At 42.0% G+C, this 20,837-nt stretch overlaps 2 protein-coding genes, 1 long non-coding RNA gene and 1 pseudogene across 4 annotated transcripts; 2 read left to right on the forward strand and 2 right to left on the reverse strand.

The window, feature by feature from the left end:
- Positions 1-901: 901 nt before the first annotated feature.
- LOC120060998 lies at positions 902-9,507 on the forward strand. 2 transcript variants are annotated; one of them, XR_005478295.1, is made up of 4 exons: positions 902-1,301; positions 4,622-4,836; positions 4,981-5,774; positions 9,085-9,507. It is a non-coding gene; the product is annotated as an uncharacterized LOC120060998 (long non-coding RNA). The 2 variants fall into 2 exon arrangements; XR_005478294.1 differs by lacking the exon at positions 902-1,301 and adding an exon at positions 1,905-2,027.
- Positions 9,508-10,700: 1,193 nt separating this feature from the next.
- Positions 10,701-12,218, reverse strand: LOC120020981 (annotated as a pseudogene).
- A 2,829-nt stretch (positions 12,219-15,047) lies between these two features.
- On the reverse strand, positions 15,048-18,568 carry bysl (bystin-like). The gene is made up of 7 exons (XM_038969644.1): positions 18,143-18,568; positions 17,756-17,915; positions 17,358-17,496; positions 17,084-17,217; positions 16,804-16,964; positions 16,220-16,322; positions 15,048-15,975 (listed from the first exon to the last, which is right to left on the reverse strand). The coding sequence occupies exons 1-7, from the start codon at positions 18,408-18,410 to the stop codon at positions 15,621-15,623; spliced, it is 1,320 nt and encodes a 439-aa protein (XP_038825572.1). The 5' UTR covers positions 18,411-18,568; the 3' UTR covers positions 15,048-15,620.
- A 181-nt stretch (positions 18,569-18,749) lies between these two features.
- med20 (mediator complex subunit 20) lies at positions 18,750-20,471 on the forward strand. Its single transcript, XM_038969657.1, has 4 exons — positions 18,750-18,836; positions 19,151-19,296; positions 19,435-19,688; positions 19,798-20,471. Exons 1-4 carry the CDS (start codon positions 18,823-18,825, stop codon positions 20,017-20,019), a joined length of 636 nt encoding a protein of 211 aa, XP_038825585.1. The 5' UTR covers positions 18,750-18,822; the 3' UTR covers positions 20,020-20,471.
- Positions 20,472-20,837: the final 366 nt, after the last annotated feature.

A 20,837-nucleotide genomic window follows, 5' to 3' on the forward strand; every position in this document is an offset into this window, starting at 1 on the left:
TCTTACAACGCCAGTCAGTGGATGATATAGTCGATGACGTGGCACGCAACCATTGGTTGATGCATGCAATGTCTGAGCAGGGGAATGCGACCATGATGTGGTATTTTTATTTAACTAGGCAAGTCAGTTAAGAACAAGTTCTTATTTACAATGACGGCCTAACCCGGCCAAACCCTTCCCTAACCCGGATGACGCTGGGCCAATTGTGCGCCACCCTATGGGACTCCCGATCATGGCCGGTTGTGACACAACCTGAGAACGAGCAGGGTCGGTCGTGACGCCTCTAGCCAGTGTTGCCAACTCCTCAGTAAGGAAAGTAGCTATTGGCTGTCCTAAAAGTTGCTAAATGACATCACCTAATTTGCATAATTGGCCATGTAATTGTGATGGACACTGTAGGAGAGATGAATAATGTTGTGGGAGAGACAAAAAGTGAGTAAAAAACACCCTAAATATGTTTAGAACTACAAATGAACTTTGTGTTGATTCTTGTTTTTTTAAAGTCACAATTCCAACCCTCCTCCTTTATCCTGGGCTTGGGACCGGCAAAAGTGACCCAAGAGAGACACTCTGGCGGAGTTACTTAGTTTTTAATTTTATTTTAAATTTTGTTTGGTTATTAACATGATGGTCCATTTAGGAGCCTACAACAAGTCACAGTAAAACATGAACATTTTTAACCATATCATTTAAAAAAAAAATGTATACAATCTACATGAACAATCTAAATGGACCAAAAAGAGATAATAGAAAAAACTGTCAATGGCAATGTGAGAAAATTATGGTAACTAGTCTGGCCCTAATTCAGTTTAAAAAAATTTTTTTTATGTAAGCCAGGGCGGGCTCAGCCAGCGGCGGCTTCCCGCATGCGCGATTCATTTGCAGTCTGGACGCGGAGGGGTGAACATCTCCTGCTCTGGCTGCAGCTGGGAGGGACTGCTGCATGAGGACTGGGCCGCCTGTGAGTGCTTTGGGACGGACTTTCACGTCAGTCTCCAAGAGCACCAGGAAAAAGTCGCTAGATTTGTCGCTAGTCGCTTTTTTGAAAATGTGTCGCTAGAGGAGTCTGAATACTCGCTAAATATAGCGACTAAATCGCTAAATTGGCAACACTGAGTGTCTTAGGTTATGAGATTGCGTGTGTGAGAGCAAGCAATTTGCACTTGAGAGCTGTTGAAATCCACCGTGGGTCCAACGTTACTTTAGATTGACATGAGAACGTTAGCTTCTTGCTAGCTGAATACCAGTGCTCTCAGAACCACGTTGTGGAGTTGATAACATCATTTGAAGCTGCTGAATGGGTGAGTTAGGATCTACTGTTCCATGTGGGGTTAGGGTATCATGTGGACAGTGTGTTTATAGCAGTGCCACTACCATTTATGTATTTCACTTTGTACTTATTGTCCTCAGATTGTTTTTTATGCACTTTACTGACATTTATTTCACTTGATTGTGATTTAGACTTAAAATTACTTCGCCTTGCGGTGATTTCCTTTCTACATTATCCTATTTTAAATGTAAGCGTTGACAGAATAAACAACCCCAAATTAGTTTGTGTCCTGTGCTGGGTTTACTTTCGCCAGGCTACACTTAGATCATGTATTTTCAAGTAGAGATCGTGTATTCTTCTCTATTTTACACAGCAGGCAAATGTGCGCAATAAAACGAATGAAATGGAATTCTAATAATTTAACTGATGTCCAATTAGTTGTTTAAAAACCGAAAAACAACCAAAATGTAGGTCTTGTAAGATCTGGCAGGCGTCAGCAACGCCTAATCAGAGGAGCGAGCCCACAATCTTCTGGTCTGTTGACCAACTCAGAGTTCTAACTCGGAAACTCGGCACTCTTTCTAGAACTCCATAGGGCGGCGCACAATTTGCCCAGTGTCGTCCGGGTTAGGGTTTGGCCGGGGTAAGCCGTCATTGTTTTGTTCGACTTTGTTAGAGTTCTCAGTTGTCCTGGAAGCACCTATAGCTAGCTACCCATCTCTTCCTTGGAATCTCGGACGGAGATTCAAACACCGAGGTAAAGTTCGTTTTATATTCACACATTTGGACATTCAACAGACATTCGCCAAAAGCCATTTAAAAATCACTAACTAATTCACTGTTTGTCACAGAAACGTTAAACTAGGTATGATTTATTGTCACGCCCTGACCTTAAATGTAACGCTTTCTTCTGTGGACAAAGGAGAGGACCAAAGCGCAGCGTGGTTAGTGTTCATCATGTTTAATAAAGAACATAAACAACAAATGTGAAAAACCGAAACAGTCCTATCTGGTGCATAGACAGAAGACAACCACCCACAAAACCCAACACAAAACCGGCTACCTAAATATGGTTCCCGATCAGAGACAATGACTAACACCTGCCTCTGATTGAGAACCATATCAGGCAAACATAGAAACAGGAAAACTAGACACACAACATAGAATGCCCACTCAGCTCACGTCCTGACCAACACTAAAACAACGAAAACACAAAAGAACTATGGTCAGAACGTGACAAGAGAGCCTTTTTATGTCTCTATTTGGTTTGGTCAGGGTGTGATTTGGGTGGGCATTCTATGTTCTTTATTTCTAGGTTTTGGCCGGGTATGGTTCTCAATCAGGGACAGCTGTCTATCGTTGTCTCTGATTGGGAATCATACTTAGGCAGCCTGTTTTGCCACCTTAGGTTGTGGGATCTTGTCTTTGTTTGTTGCATGTTTTGCACTACGAAGCGTTACGTTCGTTTTATTGTTTTTGGTGGAACATTAATAAAGAAAATGTATGCCTATCACGCTGCACCTTGGTCCGGTCATTTTACCACCAACGACTGGACGTAACAGTTGTGATGCAAAAATATTAGCAAAATGCATAGCACGCAGAATTTAAAGGGTTTTACCAGGTATTGTTCATCCTGATCAGACAGGTTTTTTACATGGACGATACATTGGAGATAATATACGACAACTACTAGAAATAATAGAAGATCATGAAACATATAAGAAGCCAGGAATGGTATTTACAGCGGATTTTGAAAAGGCATTTGATAAAGTAAGACTGGATTTTATTTATAAATGCCTTGATTTTTTTCAATTTCGGTAATTCTCTTATAAAATGGGTAAAAAATAATGTATAGCAACCCCAGGTGTAAAATAGTAAATAACGGCTACTTCTCATAGTTTTGAATTGTCAAGAGGAGTTAAACAAGGGTGTCCGCTGTCACCACATCGTTATGGCCATCGAAATGCTAGCTATTAAAATCAGATCCAATAACAACATTAGAGGATTAGAAATCCAAGGCTTAAAAACAAAGGTGTCCATGTATGCCGATGACTCAAGTTTTATGTTAAGTCCGCAAGCTAGATCCCTGCAATGTCTCATTAAAGATAACTTTTCTGTACTCTCTGGACAAAAACCTAATTATGATAAGTGTACAATATTATATATTGGATCCTTAAAAAATACAACTTTTACATTACCTTGCAGCTTACCTATAAAATGGGCTGATGGTGAAGTAGACATACTCGGTATTCATATCACAAAATATATAAATAAGCTCTCCACAATGAATTTCAATAGAAAACAAGAAAACAAGATCCTGCAACCATGGAGAGGTAAATACCTGTCTATTTATGGAAAAATTGCCCTGATTAACTCCTTAGTCATATCTCAGTTTACTCACTTATGACGCTGCCTACTCCTGATGATCTGCTTTTGAAATCATATGAGCAAAAAATATTTCACTTTATCTGGGACGCTAAACCACATAAAACGAGCATATCTATATAATGAATATGAATTGGGTGGGTTGAGATTACTAAATATAAAAGCACTAAACCTCTCTAAAAGCTTCACTCATTCAAAAGTTTTATTTGAACCCTGAATGGTTCTCTGAATGGCCATTAAAAATGGCCTTTTTGCCTTTGTGCAGATTGCCATGTCTCATTTTCGATTAATTGAAAGTGATACTTTTTTCAAAGTATCTGTCTTTTTCAAACAAGCATTGCAGAGCTGGCTACAATTTCAATTTCATCCCCCTGGAAAGATAGAACAAATATTACAACAAATATTATGGCTGAACTCAAATGTGCTGGTTGATAAAATACCTGTATTTATGGGAAAGATGTTTGAAAAGGGTATTTTGTTCATAAATTATATTGTAAATTGTAATGGTAGAGTTATGTCCTTCATGGAGAGAAAATGTTACTAGATGGAAACGCAAATATTAAGGTAAGGACAAAGAGCAACTGTCTCAGCACCTGTGACAATCTACAACCTTTAGCATTTGCACGCCTGAGGCATTCACACGTTCATACTCCAGCAGGGTTGGGTCAATTTTCCATTTAAATTCCAGTCAATTCAGAAAATAAACCCAATTCCAAATTTTCCCAATTGAAAAGCATTGTAGATAATTGGAAATAGAGTTTCAGTGCACTTCCAGAATTGACTAGAATTGAAATGGAATTGACCTAACGCTCCACTAGTGTGCTTGGAGAATTTACACATGAACAACTCTCACATACGGGTGGCAAATGATTCCCGTCATCTACTTTCACTTGTATTTGTAGTTCCTAGTATTCATTGTTTAGTGAATGTACCTAATGGTAAACTTCTATTTTAATGATGTTCCAGATTGCTGTCTTTGGGCTGTCCAACCTGTACTGTGATGATGAGTACCTGCAGATGTTTGTGGAAGCCCTATATATGCTTCTCCAGAAATTTTTAACAGGCAGCCATACAAGGGGCTCGATGTGGACACGGGTCCATGCCCTTCGATGGGCACAACCACAAGAACCTGGTCTAGCAGATTAACACTGGAAACTACCACAAACCCACCAACACTTCAGGTGAGTCTTTTACAGAGTACAGCCTCTCCTCACTGGGATGTATATCTGCCCTGAAGTGGTGTGTTTTAGTTATATCGTATTGTAGCCCAGCAGAGCTGTATCTCAGTTGTAATCACTGGTATGTTTTCTTTCTCCCTGTCTCAGATGCCTGTGGGTTGATTCGCTGGATGCTAATGGTGGAACCTGAGCGCAGAGCTACCATAGAGGAGATCACTGGACACTGGTGGCTCAACTGGGGTTATCAGAACATCCTACTGGCCGAGAGTGAGACTGCGACATTGGTACAACAAAGTGAGAAGACCTCTGCATCCGTACAGCAGTCTGGAGGCCCAGCCAGCATTGACAGTTGGCTGCGTCGAAACTCCCAGCCCTTACTGGAGAAAAGCTCCAAGGTGCGCTGCCTGCTGCAGTTTCACGGGAGTGCAAGGAGAGCAACATCTCCCAAACCATGCATTATGCGACCACCGTTCGGCCCTCCAAGGGCATTCTGAAGAGACGAGGCAGCCTGAAGCAGAAGGTCCTCAGAGAGGCTCCGACCCCAGTGATATAGGAACTAACGAAGGTCTTCGACATCTCCCCCCTGGCCCAGCCCCCACATGTTGCATCGCTGCCCCGCAAAGGCATCTTGAAGAAACCAGCCAAGCGAGAGTATGGCTACTACTCCTCCCAAAACAACAGTGACTCTGCCCAGACACCCCAGGCCCAGCTCTGCCCCTCAGCACGCCCCACCGGAAGGGCATCCTGAAGTGCCACAGCAAGTTCTCCTCAGTCGGACTGCAGGAGTTTAGGGCCTCTGGACCAGCTGGCGGTCTCCCTGGCAAGAGGTGGCATCAGAGCACAACCCAGCGGAGAAATAAGCGAGGACAGCATCCTCTCCTCTGTCCTTTGACCAGCTGGATCTGCCTGACTGCGTGGGACCAGTGGCGTCACTCATGGAGGTAGCTGTTAATAGTGACATTTGTCTGGATTGAGTTCCAATTGGCTTTGGGGGGTTTTCAATGTTGACTTTGGGATTTTGATTTCTAAATTGTGCACTTTTGTTCAGGATGTTAGGGACTTTATCAGGGCTCGGTATCCCAAAAGCATCTGAAGGCTAAGTTCATCATTAGAACCTTCGTAGAAGAATCGTTAAATCTCAGAGCTGTTTCCCAAAACCATCGTTATTAATATTGCACTCAAACACTTGTATTTTAACTTGCGGACTAGACCGGACGCGTGTGCACGTTTATTTTGTACATCCAGACATGATCAGAACACGCAGGTTGAAATATCAAAAGGAACTCTAAACCAACTATATTAATTTGGGGACAGGTCGAAAATAATTAAACTTTCATGGCAATTTAACTAGCTAGCTTGCTGTTGCTAGCTAAATTGTCCTGGGATATAAACATAGGGTTGTTATTTTACCTGAAATGCACAAGGTCCTCTACTCTGACAATTCAATTCATCTTTCAATCACCCACGTGGGTATATGCTTCTAAAAAACAATCAGGCAATGGGAGAGGCGGGACTTGCATTGCGTCGAGCGTCACAAATAGAACCAAGTTCTATTTTAGCGCCTGGCTATGCAGATGATTGTTGACCCATGCGAGCAGTGTGGGTGCAATGATTGAATAACATGTGTGTAAATTTATTTTTGCAACGCTCGTGCACGTTACTCGAGCGGTGTGGTCAGCATCCTGATTGGTTTTTAGGAGCATATACCCACGTGGGTGATTGAAAGATGAACTGAGGTTCACACTTCAGTCCAGTTGGTGGTTGTAATGCACCTTAAAGTTGGTTGCCAACCACCATATAAAAAGTGCATCATTAGATGTTTTTTTGCCCTCGCACATCACTTTATACACAGAAGATCTCTGCTAAAAGAATCACATGCTTTATCCTTCTCTCTGTGACCGCCGATAACTTCAGAACAAAGTTGACAACAAATAAAAATACTTTGCAATTGATACAAACCAGCGACTTATAAAATGAAAACCGAGATGACTGCATTAAAATATAAACAGTATGCTAGGTCTAATTCAATCATATTGAAATATGGTCATTTCCATGTAAAAGGACCCATGAGCACCAGTATGTGATGTTCATAGGAGCATGTCAAAATGAGTGTCAAATGAAAGCTAAGAATCTATATTTTTGAGAAAGGAAGGTATATATACATTTTTAAACCATTTTCCATCCTTAAAATGTGGAATAAGCGAAGACTTTGATTTCTGGTCAAACAGATGAAAAAGGGTTATTTTTTTACTTTTTACCAGAAAAAGTCTTAAAAGGTATTAGAAATACATTAAAACACAATAATGACCCCTGCCAACTAATATCAACACTTATATTAAACTTTTGAGAAATGTTTCTGCCTTCTGTAAGTTTAAGAAACATTGCCTTGTGCCTTGAAATTCTGTTTCCAAAAACCAACATATCTTTAAGATATTTTCAAATTTCTCTCCCTCATGAGGGAGGATAATGAAAGTTCACAGAAATAACAAGTAAAGGTAGACCTATCAATTAGTTAGTGTTTTTAGTGATGTATATTTTGTTTATGAATTATTAAGTGATTAAAACTCGAAATTCAGTATCTACACATGCTACAACGACGGACTTAGCGACTGTTCTCTCTTTATGTTCAATCACCATGTTGTAGGCCGTCATTGTAAATAGAATTTGTTCTCAACTGACTTGCCTGGTAAAATAAATAATCAGACAGATTCATCTGGGCCTGCAGAGCTGCAGGGTCTACAACTGACTTTTATTGTCTTTTGCATGTATGGTAACTAGTTAATGTGTAACTTCCCCAGTGAACTGAAGAACTAGTCCAAACCAATACATGGGACATTTTTATGAGTTGACTAATTTACAAGGATGTGTTTTTGTTTCCCTGTAACAGCAGGGTGACAGCAGGTGGCCAAAGACTGGTATTTATTATTTTATGATGTGCCCTCTGGGCATTTCATAATTATGACCAGGTTTGATTAACTTTATTCCATTTTAACATTATTTGTGTTATTAAAAACAGTGCCTAGGAGCTGCCTAATCAGACTATTGAAACCTGATGATTATATCAAAGGTTTATCAGGGTTCACTTGAATGTGTAACAAAATGCACACAAAGCTTCGCACAAGGGGCTGCAACATCAAGTTGCTATTCAGTGACTGGAATCTGATGAATACTTAGTTGCATTTTTAATAGGATGCTTTTAAATGTAAAGGGAAATACAGTATAACTCTTGGTTTTAGATGTATACAAGAGTGGTCGACAAAGGAGGGTAACATTTTTTTCCAGTATTATACAGGAACTACAAACCTTTCAAACAATTCCCTTAAGTGACCTAAATACGTTTTTGTCAATTTTTTGTCCACACAACCTTAAAAATATGTTGCCAGGTAATAGATGCAGCATGCAGGTTAATCTAAGCAATGATATGTAGGTTGTGATCCATGTTTGCCAAAGTTCCCAGCTTATCTTTTGCGTCACCTTATGCTCTATCCCACTGATTAATCATTTTAAAAAACGGAAATGAAACTATACCCACATGAATGATTCTATCATTGTCTTTGACCTCGTTTGCGACATGATAGTTGTGGCATTACTATTGATTTAGTAGGCTGATTATAGTAGAATGCTGATACCAGAAAACAATGCATGTTTGTGCTGATCAAATTCTGCTGGCATTAGTCAACATAGAGGTGTATTACAACACCCGTAACAGTCCTGACTTACTGATGTTCGCAGGATGAGAGAGATGTCAGAAGGGGTACAAAATTAAAAGCAGCATTTTAATAATAGTGAATAATGTCTTCTCTTCACCAAGCTCACACAGCGCAAACATTGAAATAAAAATGTAGTGCAAAACAGCTGGCAAAATCACAAATAGCATATTTCAGTTAAAAGGATAGCCCTCTGTGGTAACTCTTCAGAGAGCTTCCCTGAAGCTAACAACAGTAACTTCAAAGTTTTAAAATGTCCTTAAAACACCAAGTGCATAGCAATGAAATAAAGAACTCAAACAAATGTCAACAGAAAGACACATGGACATCTTATCAAAAAGATCACAATTCATCTCAAAAGACATGTTTCTTCATATCACATACATTGTTATAGTGACTGAGCTAGTACTTCTCTGCCAACAATTGTCGTAGGGGGTAGTTAAGACACCTTTCTCATTATGGTCACTATGGTAAAATAAGTCAAAGTCATTGTTAAGAAAGACCCATTAAAGTGATTGTCTGCTTGGTGTCATCTCTATCCCAGTAGGTCTTGGATGTTAGTGGCGGTCTAGCTGACCTCTGGGACGGGCATCCCTGAACGACAAGCCCCTGGTGCCTGGGGGGAGGGGGGCAGGCTGAGCTCCAGCACACCCTCCAACTGGTCGGAGCAGCAGCAGAGAGACTCCTGTTTGAGGACAGAGCAGTAAAGAAATTGTCTAGGAAGGGTGAAATGAAAAGCTGTAAAACATCAAACTTAGAGTCCTCACCAACCAAGGCCCAGAGAAAACAATTACATTTGTACTATGTTTTTAAACCAGTTTGCTTCCTTATTGAATAAAGGAGGCCTTTTTTCTTTACCTTGTGGAATGAACGACTAGATTGTACTTCCAGGGAGAAGCCAGACAAACAAGGAAAATACAAGTATATATTTTTTTATCAAATAAAATGTTATTTGTCACATGCTTCTTAAACAGAAGGTGTAGGCTAAGTGTGAAATGATTCCTTACGGGTCTTTTTCCAACAATGCTGAGTTGTGACACGAGGAATAAATACACAGTGACTCACGTATAATAGTAACGAGTACAAATAACATGGCTATATACAGGGTGTACCACTACCGAGTCGACGTGCAGGGATACGAGGTAGGGGTAAAGTGACTAGGCAACAGGATAGATAATAGACAGTAGCAGCAGCGTATGTGTATGTGAATATGTGTATGACGTAAGTATGCATGTGTGTGTATGGGCATGTGTGTGTTGGTGTTAGTGTAAGTATGTGTGGGTAGAGTCCAATGTGTGTGCATAGAGTCAGTGCAAGTTACTGCAAAAAATGTATTGTTTAGCTTGGGGGTAGAAGCTGTTCAGGGTCCTGTTGGTTCCTGAGTTGGTGCGGTGGTACCACTTGCCATGTGGTAGCAGAGGGAACAGTGTATGACTTGGGTGGTTTGAGTCTTTGACAATTTTTTTGGCCTTCCTCTTACACTGCCTGGTATAGAGGTCCTAGATGGTAGGGAGCTCGGCCCCAGTGATGTACTGGGCCGTACTTATCACCCTCTGTAGCGCCTTGTGGTCAGGTGCTTTGTAGTTGCTGTACCAAGCAGTGATGCAGCCATTCAAGATGTTCTCAAAGGTGCAGTTGTATAATTTTTTGAGGATCTGAGGGCCTATGCCAAATGTTTTCAGTCTTCTGAGGGGGAATAGGCACTGTCATGCCCTCTTCACAACTATGTGGGTGTCTGTGGACCATGTTAATTCCTTAGTGGTGTGGACACGGAGAGAACTTGAAGCTCTCGACCCGCTCCACTACAGCCCCATCAATGTTTACGGGGGCATGCTCGACCCTCCGTTTCCTGTAGCTCACAATCAGTTGCTTTGTCTTGCTGACGTTGAGGGTAAGGTTGTTGTCCTGGCACCACACAAGGTCAGGTCTTTCACCTCCTCCCTATAGGCTGCCCCATTGTCGTCTGTGATCAGTCCTACCACCGTTGTGTCAACAGCAAACTTGATGATGGTGTTGGAGTCGTGCGCGGCCATGCTGCCGTGGGACTTTGTGAATGTTAACCTGTTTAAAGGTCTTACTCATATCGGCTACGGAGAGCGAGATCACACATACATTTGTTTGATGAGGAAACAGACAAGGTTTAAAGAGAGTAAAAGGTTTCTAGTTAAATATTGGCCTCACCAGATCAATGGCCAAGATGTTTGCTAGCAGCTGCATGAGTGAATCATTGGATAGAGCTCCATCCAGGAGCTTCAGTCTATGAATGGCAGTGCCCACACTGGCATAGGCAATAGTGGAGGGCAGGAACACAGAGAACTTATACTCTAAAGACAGGGAGATACTCAAGAGATCAGCGGAAATGGAATACCTATAGGTTTGACCAGTCTTTTGTACTAATGTGTTTAGATGACAGAGCAGTTGACAGACCCACTTTGTGGACAAGGAACATAATACCAGGTTGTGCAACAGAAAATAATGTATTTAACAATTGAGGGTTAGTGATTTGGGAACAGCATACATTCTTAATCCCTGAGGCAGGATTCCATAGGAGTAGAGGAATAGGTTTCAAATTCAGGAGTCAGGAATGGGCCGAATCCAGATACAATGAAACAGCGCAGTCAAAATGGCTTTGACTGTATCCCAGTGACTAGTTGCCTCTGGCAACATCGTGTGAGATTTGTGGGAAATCAGGCAGTTGAATGTACGGGCATGGGTCTATCACACCGCATAACACAGGATTACACAAACTCAGCCCCCCGTCTCCCAAATGAACCGCTGACACATCATAATCAAAGTTATGGCTGCTGTGTGCCCTTTGCCACACACAGGGCTGCATGATTTCTTTGAATAAATGAAACACAAGCTATTATCATCATTCATCAAAGAAGTGCCATGCACCTATTACATAGAATAACAATGAGATGCTTGTTTTTCTATGCTAAAACTACTGGTGGGTGCTTCCTAAAATACTTGACTTGTAGGCCTAAATGTTTCTGCATTGCTAGTATCAACAGTCACACTTCGCCATGAGCTACCAAATGTCTGCCCCTACTTGTGGCTGCCAGTGCAATGTAGGAGTTGACATGCCTGCGCAAGGCATGGATGTTGTGAGGGATTATGGGTATGCCATGAAGAATTGGCTCCAGGAAGTCAGAGGGTAACACAGAAGCCAGGTCCCACTCTAACCCTGCCACCACCACAAGTTCCCACTGCTGCAAAACACACACATTACATTAAATCAAGCATAAGCTCCAACTGCTGCATAACAGATAAATACATATGTAGGCTATTACATCAACAGAAAACAGGCTTCCACTGACTGAAAAGCAGAACATAGAACCAAAATGACAGTATATTCAACCTGCTATAACAAACAAAGTAATAACACACTTTTTGAGTCAAAACTCATTCTTATGGCAAAAGCAAATGGAACTTGAAAACAAATCTTGTGTTTACCAGAAGCTCTGACACTGTAATGGCATTTTCAGCATAGATGCATAGCTTGCTGGCACTCAGGGGTACTGTCTTTTAAAGTTTTGAGGCCAGGAACATGTAAACAGCACCTAAAAGCTGCAGGTTTGCCCATTGAACAGGGAAGAGACTCAGGTAATGGTCCAGTTAGTGGATGGACAAAGGAAATAGCTCAACCTCACACTTCTGCTCCCTGCAAACCTGTTGGAGGAAAGAAGTATGTTAAGCAATGATAAACTGTGACTACACTGGCTTCATGGATGGATTTGTTTCTATCCTCATGCATTAGTATCTAGGCAAAGGAGCTGATGAATATGACCAGATGTTCTCTCTGCCCAGAAAGCTACCATTCACCAGCTCTGCAAAGCGTTATAATGTCAAAACACATTCGTCACATATGCATATTGTCATTTACTGCGTTACGCCGTGTACTTCCCATAGGCCTATCAGCAGTGGGGTAAAGTACTTAAGTAAAAATTATTTAAAGTACTACTTAAGTAGTTTTTTGGGGTGTCTACACTTTACTATTTATATTTTTGACAACTTTTACTTCACTACATTCCTAAAGACAATAATGTACTTTTTACTCCATACATTTTCCCTGACACCCAAAAGTATTCGTTCTATTTTGAATGCTTAGCAGGACAGAAAATTGTTAAATTCACACACTTATCAAGAAAACATCCCTGGTCATCCTTACTGCCTCTGATCTGGCGGACTCACTAAACACAAATTCTTTGTAAATGTTTGTAAATGATGCCTGAGTGTTGGAGTGTGCCCCAGGCTATCTGTAAATTTAAAGAACAAGAATATTGTGCCATTTGGTTTGCTTAATATAATGACTTTTTATTTTATTTTTACATTTAGACTTTTACTCAAGTAGGATTTTACTCTGTGACTTTCACTTTTACTTGAGTCATTTTCTATTAGGGTATCTTTACTTTACCAAATTGTCATACTTGAGTAAATTTTTCCACCATGTTTAAATAAAATGTACAAGCAACCAAAAAAATTTAAATTTATTGTTTTGACCGAAGGAGCGGTCAAATACAAAACATTTTAAAAATAGGTTGCTTGTATTTTGACATAACTCTTGCAGAGCTGGTGAATGGTAGCTTGAATGGTAGCTTTCTGGTCAGAGAGGAGATCTCATCATATTCATAATCTGTTTTCACTGTAGTCCTCCAATGTGTCTCTATTTTGTGATACTATTTAGAGATGATGGTGATGCCCGACTGGTCTTTTCCAGGGACAGAAAGTTATACAATGTTCGAAGCAAACCAGATGGCAAACCATTTTCTTGCTTTTTATTTATTTACGGATAGCCAGGGACACACTCCAACAAAAGGAGGCATGTGTTTAGTGAGTGCGCCAGATCGTGGGTGTTTGTGTGCGGACGTGCGTGAGAGAGTTTGTGGTGATATTATTCCATATTAATGGATTGGAGAGTTTTTTTAATGTGAATTGGTGACTGTTTGATGACATCAGGATGATTCAGGATGAGTCAATTCCTGTCTGTCTGACAGGACCCGTCCATTGACGTGGGCCTCATCCCTCTGGAGCAGGGAAAGCAGACGAGACACCTCCATCACTTCCCAGAGGATCTCCTATGTGCCCTCCTGCAGCCAGGAAAACAGAGTCTGCAGGTAGGCCTGCAGAGCCACTGGGGGCTATGAAGTCCCGCTGGCGGCTTCTGATGGCCTGTCAGCCTGGTAGCCCCGCTCACGGGGGTGAACAGTGCCAGCATCACCCCCCAGGAACAGCCTATCACTGGCCAACAGAGAACAGCTGTCCTCGCCATCGAAGCTATCCATGCGCCCTCCGTTCAAGGTGGTCCCAGCGGCCCGACTCATGCCCCTGTCCAGGACTGGTAGCAGACGGGCTCTGGCCACGCTTCCTGGGAGGGGTACTGGGTCCAGTAGAGACTAACAGCTCGCTGACGCACCACTCCTGAGGGAGCTCGTCCCCAGCCTGAGCCCGAGCCTGGCTGACCCACTCGCGCATGGCCTCCAAGGTGCAGGCGTTCTGAGAACACCACACAAAACAGGCATCCAGTAGGGCGCTCCACCGCCCTCACCGTGACTCAAACCCAGGAAGTGCATACACTAGGTATGCGGATCCCCAGTGGGGATGCCACCATCATACCTGTCACAAAGGGAAGCCATAAGTTCAGCCAAGCCAACAAGGCCACGGAGCAGGGGTCCGACGTTTTAAGCCAACTGCATTATTACCTACCGGTTTAATGCACACGAAGTCGTAGTGTATTGCTAACGAAACGACAAACCACGGGCAGAAGATACAGATCAACCGCACGCAGCACTCAAGAGGGGCTGGGCATGTGGCCAGCTGCTCCAGGCTGCAAACAGCCAGTGAATATACATCCACGCAAGATATTACACTTACCAGTGACATACCAAGCGAACTTCAGAAAGTTTATACCTCAAACCATACGGCCATCCGCCGAGAAAATGAAAGAGAACGTGTGTCGCGGCCATGGGGTCTATATATAGGGGCGGACCCCAGCCGTGACACAGGAGTAAATCTGTAAATCCTCACCTCAGATGTATCCCTCCACCGCAGAGTGATACCAATATATTGGAGTGATCCATATCGTGAAACTTAACTATCATTTTGATCTCATGGATAGTCAGTCCTTGTATCCATATGTGAGAGTCCTTGTGTATACTATGTATTTGAGAGTGGTTACATTTCTCCTGCCCCATTCCTCAGCTGTTTACCAAATAAAGTGGCATGGTGAGTGCTTTGTTAGTTTGAATCCCAGATTGCCCCTTTAAAGGGGGCAGATCTGCAGGACTATTCAACATCCATGATCCAGACTTACTATCTCATAGTCAGATTTGTTTTTGGGTAGCGGGAATAGGCATCCATCGGAACGAGTTCTAGCTAGCTGTGAAATGTCCTCTTGCCCCCAACACTGTGGGAATTTCGGAAACGCTGGAGCTGTCACACCTGGCCAGGATACCAGTCAGCATCTCTGGGATTTTTTTGTGAATGTTAACAATGCAACTTCAGACATTTCACTTTAAACCAAGGAAATCATTTATTCAAATTGTTAATTTTTACAGTAACATTTGAATAGTATTTTGTATAATTTTCCTTCATTAGCTACTTAACCATGTTACAAACATACACTCACTGAAAATAGTTTTTTTCCCACCAAAAGGGTCCGTGTGCTGTTGCTTCTCTAAATTTATTTGGAAATGTAGGTGTCATACAAACAAGTCAGCTGTACATTATCTTTACTTGTGAAACCGACATTGCTTCAAAACTGGCAAACACATCTCTATCATTTCCACTCAATAAATGTAATGTATGTTTACAACAGTTATGTATTTCAGTTTGTAAATGGCATCCTCACTTGCACATCAGAAAGGAATTCCATAATATCACTTTGATAGTCAGGATGTTGAATGAATGTTAATCTGTAATCCATCTCGTGGCCTTTACTCTTGTCTCCATAGCAATGATAGAGCATTTGGCAGGGGGAAAACAGTTCATATGTGTATGTGTTGTGGGCAGTTTAGTGAATGATGGTACGCTGGGGAGAAAGAAGGGAAAGAGAGGGTGCGGCCTTGCTCAGCTCCATACTCAGTCCATGGCCATTGTGACAGGCATAGCGGTTTCCAGATCACGGGACTCTGAGTTCTGCAGCTCCCGGCGGATCTCTGCAGAAATCTGGGGGTGTGTCTGCACCTTAAGTAGCTCCAGTAGAGCAGCCTTCTGTTCGGACGCCAAGTCGGCCTTGTAGCGCTGTGCCAGGGTAAGCAGACTCTGGTGCCACAGCACAGGAAGGACACGCTTCTCACTGCGGAAGGACAGGAAGTGGCCGACCAGGGCATCCAGGACACGGAAGGGCAGGGCATATTTTTTATCCAGTAAGAGTCGCAGGAAGATGCTGTTGGCTCCATTGTATTCCATCTCTGCCAGTTTCAGCATGGCAGCGCTGCAGAGAGAATCAGTCATTTGTTTACTACATTATTTTCTGACAAGCCATGCTGTTCTACTACCTTATTAAATACTGTTGTACCATACATTCACATGAATTCCCACTTAAATGATCAGCAACAGTCAAGCTGCCACGGTTAAAAACCAAGTCCCTAGCCAAGTGGCAAGCCGAGCAGTCACATTAGGGCATCATAGACCTTACAAAATTGCACACATAACGCAGGTAAAATAGTGTCTCTTACCTGGAGTGCAGTACAGGGATTGAGCACTTAGTGAGTATGCTGCCAATGATGATAGCCTCCCTCAGAGTACATGTTCCAGATTCACAGAACGGGATGAGGATGCCTGAGTGAGAAAAATAGAAATGTGTGAACACACAAATAGAAATGTGTGAACACGCATTAATATGCTGGGTTAAGGGGTACAAAGTCATTATCTGGAAACAAATAGATAAAATACTGTACAACACATAGTACAAATGCACAAGAAATGTTAAAGCTGCAATATGTAACTTTTTGGGCAACCCAACCAAATTCACAAAGAACCTTCTAAATCTGGTTCAGTCTGTGATCTGGTTAGATAATACTGCCACCTAGTGACAATGACTGTCTTTTGGCTGATTGCCAAAGTGAACTCAGAACAAAACCCACTAAGTAGTATCCCTGGCAAAAATGTTGAATACCTGACAGATAATGTGTATTATCTTAATTACTTTCACCCCCCATTATTACATCCTGGCAACCATACATTGATTATCAACCAAGCTTTTAAATTATCTACCTGACTATTTCTCTCCCCTTTGATACATGTTCTTGATTTGTCTCACCTTTGAACCATGCCCCTGGCTTGAAAAGAGCCTTCTTCAGGGCCATGTACAGGTGGAAGTTTAGTTTTTTATATTCTGCAATGTCATCTCGTATCCTTGGCAGTAGCACCAAGTTGTAGAACCGTTGGGCCATTCGCTCCTTCAGATTAGATGAGAAGATTCTGTTCAGAAAGAAGAAAAATCAAGAGTCGGTCATGAATATCCATAAGGTGCTTTCTAATAATTAAATTAAGGTTTTTGATAGATGTTAACAAATCATCCTGTAAATTTTTTATCAGACCTTGTTGCCTGGTACATAGCAGCAGCAGTCCAGGTCTCAGGCTCTGTCAAGTACAGAACCTGCTCCCAGTTTGACAGTGCTGGAATGATCTTGAAAGCTTTGGGCAGCTTGCCGCTACGATATCTTGACAGAACCTGGACCAACGGAAAAAAAAACCAAGTTAATAATAGTTGGTAATATTCCGCCTCTGACTGTTCTGACTGAAATCTGATTAAGTGGACAATAACATGTGGCCAAGCAAATTAATACAGGAGGACGCAGGTGCACGGCTTACCTTGTTGACACCTTTGTACACTTCAATGATCCTTGGGTCCAGTTGGGGCATGGGTCTTCCTGACACCTCAGACATCACTGTCCCCACCTCTGTCTGCTTCTCTGTGATCTTCTCCATGATGATGTCTGCTAGAGTTCGCCTGGGGAAAAACAGAACAAGGACAACACTGAGGAAATCCATATTCAGCTACAAAGTTATGATTCTTTTTTGGAAGAGACAACATGAAATTCCCTTTTATGGCATGATAGTGCTGTTGTCATTCAATTGAATCTAAGTGTCTAACACACAAAATAAAAAAAGACAAAAAATGGCAAATCATTCATCATCACGATTTTTCACTGCAATAAAGGTTTTTAGCTCAGTGGTTTGGCTCAGAGTTTTGGGGCCTCATGCTGTACCTCATGGGAGGATTCTTGTTCATGAACATCTGCATAGCTTTCTCATCCTCTGGGTCCACCACCACTTCTGTCCCACAGTTAGCCTCTTCCTCCTCACCGGCCCCAGCTTCACCCAGTGCCGGCCACTCCTCATCAGAGTCTGCATCCTGAGAATCTGGCCCTGCAAGGATATAAGACAACATCCATATCCCATGAAACTGTACCACCAGTATAACTGAGCATAGCACAACACTTCAAGAATAACAATGACTGGAATTGACCTCCATGCAAAAGTTCTCAGTAGTCAAGTGTAAAGTAATGTGTGGTTGTTGTGGATAGCTAGCTAGCAAGACAAAAAAACAAAAGCAGATAGGCATTTTCTGGCTTGCAAATCCACCTCAACGTTACCTAAAACAGTGGCTTGCTTTTTCTTGACCTCTGGTGCCAAACCATATTCTGTCTGTAGTTCTTCTTGTTGGATTCGTGCCTGCTCCAGGATCTTCCTTGATAGGCGTTCGTCCACGTACTCGTCTTCATCTTCTCCCCGTTGATCCCTGGTCTTCACTCGGCCATGTACTCGAACCATATCCCCTTGAAGAATCTGGTCAGCAAGCGCAACCATTCCGTCGCCACTTTTCTCCCCACCTCCACCTTTGGGTTTCTTCACTTTCGGCATCTGTGCTAGTTTATTATACAGACCTGTTCGAAATGTACTATTAATCTAGCTAGTTAGTTTAACAATTCATAAAGTAGCTCATTTGGAAATTCTCACCAAAGTTCCAGTGAACACACGTGCTTTTTTTTATCCAACGGAAGTGACGTACTATCGGAGACGAAACATAATACCAGAGACATTTAGAAAAGGAAACAGCGCATATGTCTTTGGTAGGTATTACTGGATATATTGGAATTGTTCCATCTTCAAAAAATTTATATGAACAAAATGAGTGTATTAAAATGTTCTTCGCACGAGAAAAACGCAGGCGCAGACAGATTACCTAATTTCCTCCTAATACCGGAAACAGACCATTTTTCAGCAGGAAGCGTGTTCATTTTCGTAGTAAGAAAATAACAAACGTCTTGAATCAATGGGGGTGACTTGGTGAGATTCTATTGTTTGCTTTTTTTTTTATCAAACTTGTATCTAACAAAATATAAATTGCTAGCTAGCTACGTTACTTATCACACTTGGTATTTTACATGGCCCTAGATCCCATGTGGATCCACATATAACAGTACACAACTCAATGATCTGTTACCTGGTTGATTTTTCTTCCAAGCTTCCTATCATCTTACATCACCATTCAGATCTGACATTGTTTCAATATGTGATTTTTGGAAATCAGTAAGTTAATGCTGAACAATATCTTAATGTTATTAACAGTTATACTCTTGTGTGCTGTCTCCCTTGCTTAGTGTGTGTCAGGTGCCTTTGGCAGAGGGAAAGAGTGTGCAGCAGACAATAGACATTCTGCACAAGAAGTTGGAGCAGTTGGGCGCTGTGAAGCAGGGAAACTTTACTGTGGACTGTGAGACGTACCATGCCACAGGAAATGCCAGTGGTAACTAAAGTTGTACTGCAAAGCTATGACATAAACAAAATTGTCTTTCATATCATGTCATGTAATCCATTGGACTACATCCTTCAAATACCCACAAGGGAGCAACAACCGTCTTTCTGTTCTCTCTGTTTGTCACAGGCCAGCCCACCAAACTCCTGTATGTGATGCATAACTCAGAAACCCCCCTGAGCTGCTTAGCCCTGTTCGAAGGAGGTCCCTGCCTCACAGCAGATGGAAACTTTGACGTGCTCATGATTAAGCTGAAAAGCCACTTCCAGAACGCCAAGGGGCACAAGGTAGAGAGCCGTGGTTCCCGCTACCGCTATTGTGATTTCCTGATAAAGGTTGGAGCAATAACAATGAGCTCCAGCGCAAGGGGCATTTCAGTAGAGGTGAGTGGTCTGTACAGCCAATGATCAAAATGGAGGGTAAAGGTTTTTTTGATCTGTGTTACACTTTTTCTAAACTGATGTTCACGATCAAATCTCTTTATTTGTTTAGGTGGAGTACTGTCCCTGTGTGGTCCCTGGGGACTGCTGGAACCTGATGAAAGAGTTCATGCAAAGCTTCCTGGGCCCCAGCATCCCGGAGCTGCCCTCTGTGTTCGCCACCAAGCCTGAGGGCCTCTATGTGCCCGCGGACTGTGTTGACACCATGACCCAGTACCTGGAGTTGTTCAGCAAAGTGCGCAAACAGCAGGTGCTCCCAGGGACCACACGTTGACATCTTCATGGCAGCAGGAATGTCCTGGATAATCTCAGCTGATAAAGAAGCACCACCAAGAGGACAGCAGTACTTCCTCCACACCCCAACACAAGCAACATGTAATCTTAAGATACAATGTTGTGTAATTTAAATTGTACTGAGTGTCAGTACAGCAACTCAAACTGATCAAAGGATTTCACAACCACCACTGCAAGGAATATATCATGGCAAAAATTAGAACAAAACCTTACTGGTTGAAGTCTGAACTCTTGAAGGAATAATGTTGTGTCCCAAATGTCTTGTGGATTATCCTTGTGAGTAATCGGTTTAAAGGACCTTCAGTTTAGATACCAATGTTGTATCTGGGCATTATGGTCATACTAATAGTTGGTTATTTTGATTTAAAAATTGCCTGACAACACTTTGTAACACTGTTTTTTTTAAACTCAATAAACCTATGTTTACCTTACTTGATTAAGCTCCTCTTTTTCATAACAGTATTTTTGGAAATATATTAGACTTATTAACCATATGCATATTTTGTATACTGTTGCTGGTGTTTTTCACCAAGTACAGTCCTGTCATGAATGGTTTATAGGGGACTTTGTCAGCTGTTATGAATGGGAAAAGTATACCAATAATGTATCAATCTCCAGGTGAAAAGCCATGACTTGTAAAAATGACATAGGATTTACCAACTGAGCTCATGAAGACTACTATGGGTAATAACAAAAATGGTTTGGTATGGTAATAATAACCATCCGATCAGTTTGGATCTTTTCATGACCATAGAAATGAACGCTACATCCTGGCTGTACCAATGAGAGCTAAAGCTC

This window comes from Salvelinus namaycush, chromosome 2 (assembly GCF_016432855.1).
Source record: "Salvelinus namaycush isolate Seneca chromosome 2, SaNama_1.0, whole genome shotgun sequence".
Classification (NCBI taxonomy): Eukaryota; Metazoa; Chordata; class Actinopteri; order Salmoniformes; family Salmonidae; genus Salvelinus; species Salvelinus namaycush.

Bases quoted from the DNA above. Each gene is read 5' to 3' on its own strand.
- bysl (XM_038969644.1), bottom strand. From the start codon at position 18,410: ATGCCGAAAGTGAAGAAACCCAAAGGTGGAGGTGGGGAGAAAAGTGGC. The intron at 17,916-18,142 runs GTAACGTTGAGG...ATATCCTTGCAG, and splicing joins AAAGCAAGCCACTGTTTTAG to GGCCAGATTCTCAGGATGCA. The intron at 17,218-17,357 runs GTAAGCCGTGCA...CCGTTGGTCCAG, and splicing joins TGTACAAAGGTGTCAACAAG to GTTCTGTCAAGATATCGTAG.
- med20 (XM_038969657.1), top strand. The intron at 19,297-19,434 runs GTAACTAAAGTT...TGTTTGTCACAG, and splicing joins TGCCACAGGAAATGCCAGTG to GCCAGCCCACCAAACTCCTG. The intron at 19,689-19,797 runs GTGAGTGGTCTG...TTATTTGTTTAG, and splicing joins CAAGGGGCATTTCAGTAGAG to GTGGAGTACTGTCCCTGTGT.